We start from the raw sequence: 13,044 nt of genomic DNA, 5'->3' as shown, positions 1-13,044 counted from the left end.
AGATTTTTTGAGTTCCTGCACTTCCTGTGCCCGTAACAAATCGTCACGTCTCAAGCCAGTAGGTCTGCTTGTGCCATTGCCGATACCCAGTTGCCTATGGACTTACATAGTCATGGACTTTGTTATGCATCTTTCACCATCTTCCGGTAATACCGTCATCTGGGTGGTCACAGACCGTTTTTCTAAGATGTCCCACTTCATTCCTCTGCCTGGTCTATCGTCATCTCCTCGTCTTGCCAGCCTGTTCTTCCTCCACATCTTCCAGCTTCATGGACTCCACATATTGTATTGGATCGAGGGGTCCAGTTTGATTCCTGGTTCTGGTATTCCCTGTGTAGCCAACTTCAAGTGAAGCTGGATTTCTCCTCTGCCTACCATCCGCAGTGTAATGGACAAGTGGAGATAGTTAATCAGACTCTGGGCTGTTATCTCTACCATTTTGTCTCTGCCCAACAGGACAACAGGACGACTGGGGTCCACCCCCTGTTCATGGCAGAGTTTTCCTATGATATCATGGATTCTGAATATGCCGACTCCACTCCCTTCTTCATTGTCTATGGACAGCATCCAGGCCCACCTCTTTCTCTTTCTGTGCCTTCTATTGTTCCTGTTGCTGATTCAAGATCTTAAATCCATCTGGGAGCAGACTCGTCTTTCCCTACTTCCTGGGCCACATTTACTTACCTGTCAAATTATCATTGTCCCATGATAATGCACTCAGCTGCGATTCACTAAGATTAAGCCCGATATCCTGCATATGTCGCTTCCCCGCTTCCAACAGAGTTCACCTTCTTCGTGGTGCAAGTAAGGGCTTGATCTTGCAACTCAATTTGAAAGTTAAATCCCGCACTCAGTCCGAATCAGTCGCATCATCTGAGCAAGCTGCACCACAATCCGATGGCATGCGACACACTCCCCTGTTAAATACGTGTCACAGCCATGCAAAACCCAAAATCGTCGGAAAGTCCAACGAAAGTGTGCCTGCGGACCCTAAGTAGATAAGACGCCTGTCCCTGCAGCTAAAAAACACACCTATAACATGATGCTGCCACCACCATGTTTCATTGTTTGGATTGTATTTGGCAGGTGAAGAGCAGTGCCTGGTTTTCTCCACACATACCGCTTAGAATTAAGACTAAAATGTACAGTCTTCATCTCAACAATCCAGAGAATCTTATTTCTCATAGTCTGGGGGTCCTTTGTGTGTTTTTTTGCAAACTGCATGCATCTTTCATATGTCTTACACTGAGGAGAGACTTCTGCCTGCACACTCTACCATAAACCCCAGACTGGTGGAGGCTGCAGTGATAGTTGACTTTATGAAACTTTATTGCATCTCTCTACTGTATCTCTGGAGCCCAGCCACAGTGATCTTGGGGTTCTGCTTTACCTCTCTCACCAATGAGTTTAATTAAACACTGGTGAACAGTGAACATTGAAATGCCATAGCTGTAACATATAATGCCTACTTCCCATATAAATACAGCTGTATCTTCCGGTTAACCTCTCCCCAGTTAGCAAATCATATTTTTTCTCTGTAGAAGAGGCTGAACAATCTGCATCTAGATATCTGTTTAGACCAAGCAATACTTTATGAGGATCATTGCTGGATTGTATTTTTTGCCTTTTATTGTTGAGCAAAGACGGAGCATCCCCCTTTTTTGCGATAATGTAATTTATCAGAGCAGGAAGTGTCAAACAGGAAAAGAGACTGTCCTGTGTCCACAAACTATTTGTTGTCTCTTATGCTGGAAGCAGAATGATCTCCCTGGAAAGTTTCATACTTCTTACCTCAACTATTATTATATGCCAAGGAACATCTTCCTCCAACAAGAAAGGTAAATCTAACTTTTTAATACAATAATCTGTTGTATATAGTGTGTATGTATATAAAAATCAGTGTATCGGTCAAGGAAGCCTAGTGTACACATCGAATGGATTCATTATTTTTAGAATGTTTTTTTTACGACAAGAGACAATAACACTTGTTACATGGCAATAAACAGTTAGATCAGGATTAACCCTAAAGGTGCTGTGTCATTAATAACATTTTTGTAATAATGTAATAACCAGGGGTCTCTGCTGTTGGATCCCCCATTATCAGTAGAACGGGAGATCACAAGTTGACCTGACCTGGGTGTTGTGTACTCTGATTCTGAAGTGTCATGGAAGTCAATGGAACTGTGTCTGTGCTTCAAAATACTTTTTTTGTGTGTGCTTTGAACATATGTTTTTAATTTTTTCCTACTATGAGGGAAGTGGTATATGTCTTATGGGTTTGTCTTCCACTGACTTGACTGACATGTCTCTTTCCTGGCGATTTTATGGCTCCTTGTTGTGATCAAATTTTTATATCCAGCACTGAAATAGTGAGCTAGACATACACTAGATGTGTAGTTTAAAGGAGTAAACACGTGGCGCCTGATGCTAAAGATGATGGGAAGATTGATGGTGTTCAGATGAACTGGTGGAATAGGTTAGTAGTACATCTGGCGGGCTGCAGCGTCTCCCGTGACCCGCAGTGGGACACTGGCGGTGTAAGGAACAATAGAAAAGTAGGTGCAAAAAACACAGGTATATGGGTGCGCGCTGCCCCTAGAGCTAAAATGTAACAGTAAAGTCCAAGATGTGTGTTAAAGGCTTTATTTTTATGGACGAAGCGTTTCGAGGACGAATTGTCCCCTTCCTCAGGTCCAAAAAGCAACATACACTGGATGCAATGTAGAGACTCACATATGCTCGGCTGGGGTGGGATCTAATAGACCTAGTCCTGTAGTCTTGGAAAAAATGCCTTAAGTAGTGGGTGAGCCGGTTAGAAGGGCTGTGGCACTGTAGTGAGTCATGAGAGAGGCCGTTCGCTGGTGGAATATGGGGTGTGAGTCTGCACGCCAGAGTATAACCTATAAGAACGTGTTGTATGGAAGTCAGCGCAGCTGCGCCAAAAACGGATTGCATGCGACAAAATCCCAGCGCAGACACCTATTAAATACCTGTCCAGGCCTGAAAAAGGCAAACAGTCTAACAAAAATGAGTAGCACGACCCTTAGGAAATAAGCCCCATTACCTAAGGGAAATGAGCATTAGTGTACATAGCAACTGCTCAGTGCTCGAACGAGTATTTTGCCCGCTCAAGAAAATGTCATCTCACAGCGTTTAGATTTTTGGCGGCCAGAAACAGAGCCAATCACAAGCCAGGAGACTCTGCACTACACTCAGCATCACGTGGTACACTTACATGTCGATAGCAGTGGTTGGCTGGCCTAATCAGGTGACCCTGATATATTAGCCCCTGCCCGCGCTGCTCGCATCATTCTCTGTCTGGATGCCGTTAGGGAGAGAGCAGCTGCTGCTGCAGGGATAGCGTTAGGCTGTTATACTAGCTTACTGTTAGGCAGGAGTGATTCTACAAGAACCCAACAGCCCTTCTTAGGGCTACAATAGCGTTATATATATATATATTTTATTTGCTTGTGGCTGGGCTTGCTGGCACTAGTAGTGCAGTTAGTACCATATTGTGACAAATTTGCAGGGAGACTTGCGAACGTTCTATTTAGCTCTTAGTGACACACATATCCATCTCAAACACCTAAGTGGGACAATTTATTAGGGGTTTGATTGAATTAGGCACAGTCTGTCGATTTTTTTTTTTTTCAAAACTGAAAGTCACAGGCACAGCACAAAATCTTCTTGTGTGCTGTCAGTGTAGGTTAGAAACTAGCCATAGCAATCATCTTCTGTGGTTGCTCTGTGATTTCTTCTGCACGTTTTGTTCTATAAAAAAAATTTAAAAACACAAAAAATAAAAAAATAAAAAACAAAAAAAACACAAAACCCCCCCAAAAAAAGCACAAAAAAATTTACAGTTTAGATTTCTGTTTCGTCTATATAACAGACTTAAATTTTAAAATGTTGGCTAGGGGTAGAGGACAAGGGCGTGGGCGTCCAACTACTGCAGGGGTCAGAGGCCGTGGTCCTGGGCGGATTGCGACACCACCTGCTGATGAGGGAGCAAGGAAACGCCGCAGAGCTACACTCCCTAGCTTCATGTCTCTAGTTACTGGGACTTGTGGTAGAGCACTGTTGAGGCCAGAACAGTGCGAACAGGTGATGTCGTGGATTGTGGACAATGCTTCTAGCCATTTGTCCACCAGTCAGTCTTCCACGCATTCCACCCATGTTACCCAAGTGAGCACTCCTTCAGCTCCTCCACCTCAGCCTCCTTCCCCGCAGTCTGCCCCCTCCCAGGAAAATTTGGCATTTGAGCCGGTATACTCTGAGGAACTATTTTCTGGACCCTTCCCAGAGTCACAAACCACTGGTCAGGTTGCTGCTGAGCTCTTTCCCGATGTCCAGGTTTTCCACTGGTCCCAGTCTGTGGGTCATGATGACCTTCTTGACGTAGTGGAAGAAGTGTGTAAAGAGGTGTCAGATGATGAGGAGACACGGTTGTCAGACATTGGTGAAGTTGTTGTCAGGGCAGGAAGTCCGAGGGGGGAGCAGACTGAGGGATCGGAGGATGATGAGGTGACAGACCCAAGCTGGGTTGATAGGCCGGGTAAACACAGTGCTTGAGAGTCCTATACAAGACGAACAGGTTGGAAGAGGCAGTGGTGGGACCAGACGGAGGGGCAGGGCCAGAGCTGGTGCATCAGGGCCAAATGTTTCAAGTAGTGAAGCTCCCGTGGTGAGGGCTAGATTTTCTCAAGTATGGAGATTCTTTAAAGAAACACTGTGCTGTGCAACCTGTGCCACACCAGGATCAGCAGGGGTTCCACCACTACTAGCTTAACCACCACCAGTATGCACAGGCATATGAATGCTCAACACCCCACTCAATGGAACCTCCGGCCGGGTCCACCACTGCTTCTTCCCCTGTGTCATTTGCTGCCTCTGCTAGTCAGCCCCCTGCCCAGGACCCCGGCACAAACACCTCCCGGGCGAAAACCACACCTTCGCCTCAACAATCTTCCACAGCATCCTCCAATGTCTCCATGCGAAGCGTCCAGCTCTCTATACCCCAGACGCTGGAGCGCAAGAGGAAACACAGTGCAACCCACCCACACGCCCAAGCCCTCAACGTCCACATCTCCAAATTACTCAGTCTGGAGATGCTGCCCTATAGGCTGGTAGAGGCCGAGGCCTTTCGCAACCTCATGGCAGTGGCCGCCCCGCGGTATTCGGTCCCCAGCCGCCACTACTTTCCCCGATGTGTCGTCCCAGCCCTGCACCAGCTGGTGTCAGACGACATCACCCGTGCCCTGACCAACGCCTTTTCTGACAAGGTCCACCTGACCACGGACACGTGGACGAGTGCTGCCGGGCAGGGCCACTATATATCACTGGCTATATATCACATTGGGTTAACTTGGTGGAGGCTGGGACCGAGTCTGACCCTGGGGCTGCTCATATATTGCCGACGCCGAGGATTGCGGGGCCTACCTCGGGCCAGGTCTCTCAGGCCTACTATGCCTCTTTCTCCTCCCACCCCTCCTCCACCTCCTCCTCCGAATTACCATCCATGGGCATGGCACCATCAGTCGGTAGCTCTAGGCACAGCAGCAGTGCCGTCGCTAAGCGACAGCAGGCGGTGTTTAAACTGCTGAGCCTAGGCGATAAAAGGCACACTGCCCACTACAGGGCATCACAGCACAGACTGATCTGTGGCTTACTGGGTATTCACTCTCCTGGACCCACGGTACAAGCAAAATCTTTCCACTCTCATCCCTGTAGAGAAAAGGAGTGTGAGAATGCATGAATACCTGCAGCCCCTGGTGCACAAGCTGAAACAGTATTTCCCTTCTGACAGCGCTAGAGGGCGTACTTCTGCGGGACAAGTAGCGAGGGAGAGTAGGCGAGCAGGCAGCTTGTCCAGCACTGGCAGGGGTACGCTTTACAAGGCCTTTGCCAGTTTTATGTCACCCCAGCAAGACACTGTCACCTGTCCCCAGTCTTGGCAGTGTAGGGCTGATCTTTACAGAAAGATGGTGAGGGAGTACGTAGCTGACATACCATCGTCCTAAATGATCACGCAGCTCCCTACAACTACTGGGTTTCAAAGCTGGACATGTGGCTCGAAATGGCGCTGTACGCCTTGGAGGTTCTTGCCTGCCCTGGAGGGCCACCTACCCGGTCCTCTGTTTTAAACAATTTTTGGGAGTGCCACATACAGAATAGAATTTTTTTTACCAGATATTTTTCACAATCTGTTGAAAGAAGAGTCTCACAAAGACAACCTTTTCATAAATGGAACTGTCCATATAAATCCGCTGATATCCAAAAGTTGTTGTTTATTACACTAAGGAATAGGATCAATATCGCAAATTAATGCAAAATGGTGTTGTGATTTGTGCTCAGCAAAAAATGATGGTTAAAATTACTGTTTGACTTATGTATTGTATCACAAATCTTCTTATTCTAGTATAAATATCTCTATACATGGAAAGTGAAAGCGTGTACAGTTAGTTTCCACTTGCGCAGTGTCTTGATACCTCCACACTGACACTAAGTCCTTTGTCATGTGCAATAACAAGCAAGCTGACAGCACTATACCCTATGATATCTGCAGGTCAGTACATCTACAGCATGATGTCAGTAGGTCAGCTGACTATTGATGGTCAGCTGAGTATAGCCTGATGTCAGTAGATCAGCTGACTGTTGATGGTCAGCTGACTATAGCGTGATGTCAGCATTTCAGCTGACTACAGTGATGGGGGGAGTTTAAGAATACTGGCATCCTATTAGCTAATCTAGTTGGGTGTAAGCCGACCCAGTATGTTTTCAATAGTGGATCAGCTTGTCCTTCATGTATAATTACCAATAAGTTAAATGAATATTCTTTAGTGTTTCACCCATTGGTCTTCTGATTTCTTGACGGGCGGAGTATAGCCTCTATATCTTTAGCTTGTAGGCGCCGCATTCTCCATTAGCTGTAAACACAGGGATGAAGCCAGTTCTGTGGCAAAACATGTTGGGGTTAGGGAAGGAGGGGACTAATAGTGTTGACATTTTAATTAGCAGCTTTGCCTCTAGTATTCATCCCTCATACTTATTTAGGACAAGCTATCGAACAAAGCTACTGTTAAATTATATTGTACATATTGCCTGCAGAATACTTGTGGTTATTGACAATCCAACTAATAGCCTGATATTAGAATCTGATTTAAAAATGTTACAATGTAACTATTATAACTAGAGATCTTAGTGATGGCGCTTTCTGCCAAATCCAACTGTACACACTTTAACTTTAGGGTACATACACAGGCCATGCAGGCATACCACCGTGTGCTGTAGGTGAGGAGGAGGTGACCCCTCCTCCTTCCATAGAAAACAGCGGCACACGCCCGCACACTCGCCAAAAGATAGAGCATGCTCTATCCACTTGCGGTGTGTGGCACCATATCCCCGCCGTGCCGCTATTGCTGTCTATGTGGACGTACATGCAACCGCAAATTTATGTGAATGAGCCCTTACACATATAGGGATATTTACCATTTAATAGGGAGATCTGTGATACAATACTGAGGCAAACCATAATTTTAATCATCATATTTTTGTTGTGCACAAATCACAACATCATTTTTACATTAATTTCAATACAGGGATATTAAAAATTATGTTTTAGAATGTTCGAATATTGACTGCGTTCACTGCCAAGGGGGGTTTACCTCCATAAAACATAAAATATATTGCTTTTGTCTTTATGGTAGGTATATGTAAAGTGCCAGCTCTGGAAAATGGACACCATATGCCAAAGAAAGACTTGTTTAATATTGGAGAATGGATGCAATATCACTGTGATGAAGGCTATATGACAGCACAGAGGAATATTGTGGAAAACATACAATGCCTTTCATCTGGATGGTCAGAAGTACCTCAATGTTCTGGTACTGTGCTAAAAGGAATCAATCTAGACAAAATAATTCAATAATGTGGCAATTTTCTATACATTAAATAAACAGGACCTTTCAATACCTCATATTTGTGGATTATCATTCTGTAGTGGATGCTACACAGATTCAGGGGCACATTGCTTTTCTTTCTAGCCCCCCGGTATCTGACCATTGTAATCTGTGTTCTGTCAGGGAGAAAGAGGTGGGGCAAGAGCTAGAGGTGTGTGTTATGCTAATCTTCTCTCATACTGTCCCATCAGTGGCAGACAGTGTATCATCTCTCTATACACGCCTAGATGCTGTGTTCATAATATATATGTTAATATTCAGTGCATTTACAGTGTTTTTACAAAAAATAAATGTTACAAATTGCGATGCGACCAGGATGCAAACATGATGGAAAAGTGAACGCAGTGTAAACACAAATGCATTTTAAATGCCATGTGATGCAATGCAATATAAACACAATGGGGGTCATTTACTAAGGGCCCAAATCACGTCTTTACAGCGGGTTACCCGAATATTTCCGATTTGCGCCGATTTTCCCTGAATTGCCCCGGGTTTTTGGCACACACGATCGGATTGTGGCGCATCAAAGCCGGTGTGCATGCGACGGAAATCGGGGGCGTGGCTGAACGAAAACCCGACGGATTCAGAGAAACCGCCGCATTAAAAAAAAAAAGTGTTGCTGGACACGCGCTTACCTGCACCCAGCAACGGATCGTGAACTCCGGCGGACTTTAGCGCAGCAGTGACACCTGCTGGACGTCGGAGGAGTGAATCGCCGAAAGACCCAAATCCACCGCAGAGAACGCGCCGCTGGATCGCGAATGGAATGGGTAAGTAAATCTGCCCCAGACAAATGCCATGTGATTGCAGAGGCCATGCAGACGTAAAAACACTTATACAATTGAAGCACCAAATAAATGCAAATGCACCGTAAATGCCACGTAAACATGAATGCAACATGATCACCACAAACTCGTACGTGTAAACGCAACCCAAACGCCACTTAATTGTAAGCATAATCACGGCGTATAAACAGATGGCACATAAGCGTAAGCACGATGCAAGCACCACTTAAATGTAAACATGATGCGAAAGCAACTCAAATGCAAATGCAGCTTAAGTGTAAATACAAAGCAAATGAGAATGCTACATAAGTGTAAATGCAATGCAAATGCCATGTAAGCATAAACGGAAACATCATTTAAACACGACGCAAATGCTGCAAAAGCTCAATGCAAATCCTGCGTAAGAGTAAGTATGGCACAGACGCAAATGTTAAGTAAGCATAAGCACGACACAAACACTGCAAAAGCATAAACGCGACATAAATGTGAATGCAAAGCAAACAGTGTTTAACCCCTTCCCGCACCCTGTCATAATTCTAGGTCATAGGATGTGGGTAGTTCCCGCACCTTGACGTAGAATTATGTCACAAATGCTATGTAAAGAAGAAACAACATGTTTTATGTTTACATTGCTTTTGCTGTAACGTCTCGTTTCAGTTTACATCTTATCTGCGTTTACATTACATTCATTAAATTTGCATTTACATTGCATCTATGTTAACATCACTCAATTGTGATGTAAACTGAATGTACACGCAATGTGAATGCAATTTTGTAACATTGTTGTAGTGTAAACACAATGTCAACAAAATGCTAGCGAAAACTGTGTTAACATAAACTCTAGATGAACACAATCACAGCCTCCACTGAGAGGCTCCTCCTCTTTGAGCAAACATAGATTACAATGGTCAGATACTGGGACTGATATCTCCGCATCTGTGGGGATTAGAAAGAAAATTCAAAGTGCACCTGAATCTGTGTAGCAAACCCAACAGAATGGTATGCTCATCTCCATATAAGTGGGGTGGTGAAAGGTCTTCTATAACTATTGTAATTTTGTTTTTTAGTTTCATTTTTACAACAGAAAAAAAAAAACAAATTGAGGCCAAGAACAATGTTAGTGCTTTAGGGTAGATGATAGCTATCAAGAAATGCAAAATAAGATGGGGCTCCGGGGCCCAGAGCTGATGGGAGGCCCACACAAGGCTGTACATAAGGCATCCATAGGGATGAGGGGGATGTATCTAATAAATCCATAGGTGATTAGGGGGGTTTAAATATAAAATACATATAAGTTCACTGCAAAGGGGCCCACTGAGGCTCTGTCGCACAGGGCCTATTGAAATCTGGTGCCGACCCTGTTGATTGGCTTGGAATCCATTTTTTCCAACTACATATAAGTTGACTTGTAGCCAAATACTTTAGCAGAATAGACAGCACTATGTAAAAAGTGACCAGCAGGGTAACCTTGATTCAAAGCTAAATACAGAAGCATGCTTCAGCACACCAGTTATAAGCCATTAATAGTAAGAACTTTATTAACTTTAATCATACTGTTTATATAAGGAAATATTTAATTAACACTTTAGCCCGCAAACAGTCATAAAACAGTTACCTAGGATAGCATCAGGATAATAATGATGGACTTCTATACTCCAGGAAATTTAGTTTTACACAGAAGTAGATCATAGGATGCTGTATTCAAATTTAATGTAAAGAGTCACAAAGCAGTGAATAGTCACACTAGGATGTAACAGTGACATATGTATGGGTTGTCCATAGTTATGCACCGCTGCATATACATCCCCCATAGTTGCCAAGGCAGCAAACAGGATAGAGCCTGCTCCATGTTTTGCCCATGCGCCACTATTTTCTATGGAGAGAGTAGGGGCAAGCAGTGCTCACTTCTCCTCCTCTACAGCGGGCCAGACATGTATCCACCTGGCCGTAGCCATGTGGGCACACATTCGTGGGAATCCACCTTTGAGTACATCATTGTGAACCCATTAATGTCCTGTATAACAGGTAGGTGGCCATTTGTGAGTCTCAATCCTCATGACAATTTCCCTACCACGACAGATAATATGCAGAGCTGAATTCCAAATGTCAAAATGTTAAGAGAGGTGGAAAATAGCAAAATGTTGCAAATTATTGTGCAGACAAGTCTTGCGCATGGCTTTATTTGTGATAAAACACTGGAACACAAAAATAGCCCTCTTATAGTCTTGGGAGACTGTTAAAATTTACACTTTTATGTATCCATTTATTTCAGGAATTACCTGCCCTCTCCAGCAAACAGATAACTTACATTTAGTTTACTCCAATGGATCGGTTTCAAAGTTTTCATGTAATAATGGGTTTATACTGCAAGGATTAGAAATCAGTCAGTGTTACTACTATGGTTGGGATCCACCATTGCCAACATGTAAAGGTAAGCATCAAATATTTTTCATGGTAGATTGTAGTTCATGGGGCCAAATATCATAGGATTTCCCCAACTTTATGCATAAAAAACTAGCAAAAAATGTAGCAATTTAGTTTTAGTGTTAAGAATCACAAGGTCCTGTTCCCACCACTCAAAAATATTGGCCTAAGCATAGAACCACTGCTAGTGCAAAAGGATATAAAGCCACATTTCTTACTTGCAATTTGCTAAAATATTGCATGTGTATGTGCTGCTGCGACGATTTTATCCCAGTTGCAAATATTTTGTGATTATTTAAAATAAATCTCAGGCACTGCTAAGAGATTTATTAAAGGGCCACTGATGGGCAGCAGAACTCTTAGAGACAGACATAGAACTCTTGCAAGGAGCTGGCCTAATGATAAATTACCCCCATGGGGGAGATTTATTAGAAGTGCCTGAGGTAAAACTGTTCTAGTTGCCCATGGCGACCAATCAGAGCTCATGTTTCATTCCCCCACAGCTGTTTATAAAATGAAATCTCCCATGTGTCTAACTGCATGTGTATTCTCTGGCATCAGATGAAGCATGTCTCTAGCATTATGTGACTAAATTCTCCACCATAAACACAGAATTGTGACATATATTTCAGTTACATTGTCAGAATTTTAAATTGGCCCCTTATTCACCTGGCCCTTGTTTTTGTGTTTCTATTTTTTGCTTCCCACCTTCAAAAATGTGTAACTTTTATTGTGTACAGAGCTGTATGGGGGCTTGTTTTCTGTGTAACCAAGTGTATTTACTAATGTCAGTATTTTATATTCCATGACGTGTACTGGGAAGCTAGCAAAAAATTCCAGATGCAGTCAAATTGACGGAAAACACACATTTGCGCCATACTGTTGTGGCCTCTATATCTAAGACTTTCATTGTGTGCCGCCGGTATTTAAATATTGCTGTTAACTTTGCTGGTGGCATTTAAACAGTTAAAACATGTACTCCCTCCCAGAAATGGGTGTTAGTCATGGGTGTTTGCTGCATGATACAGCAAACACCCAGGCTGTATGGAGAGGGCCCTCTCCATACTCCATTAATGACCCTATGACAGAATACTTTGTAATAAGTTGTTAAGGGGTTAAATGAGTTTTCTGGAATACAAACATAGATGATCTAATATAAAGACAGATCTTCAAAATTAGAGTGATCTCGGCTGAGAAAACAATAATGATGTAGACAGCGCTGTTCTTGGTGTAATGTTCCCTGCAGCTTAGCTCACATTTAAATAAACGTAGCTGATCTGCATTTACATATCTGATCTGTTTGGTTCAAGATCCCTTATATTTAGCCACTGGTACAATCTGATCTTTCTGGTTGTTTTATACTCACCATTTTGATATTGAACATTCTATTGAAATATTAACAATATTTTAGCTTGGAAAGCCACTTAATATGAGATTTGTACAATGGGACTTAGATTCAAATATCACAATTTTAATATGGGTGACTCTTATGTGCATATTTCTGATATCGGTCAATTATAAGTGCTGCTCATTTATTCACTCAATTCACTTAAATTCTTCATTCACTCATTCATTAACTCAGTGTCTTATTACAGATTCTGGTGAAAGGATCAAGTGCCCACCTCCTCCACAGCCAATGAATGTACAGGTCATTAAGCCCAAAAGTGATTATTTCAGTGGAGACAGTGAGATTCTAAAATGTAAACCTGGTTTCCAGCTTCATGGGTCCCAATCTATAATTTGTAAAGATGGACAATGGACATCACCACCTCAATGTGTTCGTAAGTTCTAAAATCCTTAAGACCTTTATATGAACATCAATGAGAGTCAGTTGACATTTAAAAAAATCTTCAATTCTTGAGCACTGGAAGAGAAAA

General features: G+C 43.2%; 1 protein-coding gene across 2 annotated transcripts in view; it reads left to right on the top strand.

Moving 5' to 3' along the window:
- The first annotated feature begins 1,567 nt into the window (after positions 1-1,567).
- Positions 1,568-13,044, top strand: part of LOC140105142 (coagulation factor XIII B chain-like) — a 36,039-nt gene continuing 24,562 nt past the window's right edge. The window contains exons 1-4 of one of the 2 annotated variants that reach the window (XM_072129075.1): positions 1,568-1,838; positions 7,707-7,883; positions 11,016-11,174; positions 12,763-12,948. In XM_072129075.1, the coding sequence (XP_071985176.1) occupies positions 1,760-1,838; positions 7,707-7,883; positions 11,016-11,174; positions 12,763-12,948 (601 nt within the window). In that variant the 5' untranslated portion in view covers positions 1,568-1,759. The remainder of the gene's footprint in view (positions 1,839-7,706; positions 7,884-11,015; positions 11,175-12,762; positions 12,949-13,044) is intronic. The other variant, XM_072129074.1, reaches the window with a different exon arrangement.

The sequence above is a fragment of the Engystomops pustulosus genome, chromosome 10 (genome assembly GCF_040894005.1).
Source record: "Engystomops pustulosus chromosome 10, aEngPut4.maternal, whole genome shotgun sequence".
NCBI classification, from domain to species: domain Eukaryota; kingdom Metazoa; phylum Chordata; class Amphibia; order Anura; family Leptodactylidae; genus Engystomops; species Engystomops pustulosus.
This window is presented reverse-complemented; position numbering and strand designations above follow the sequence as displayed.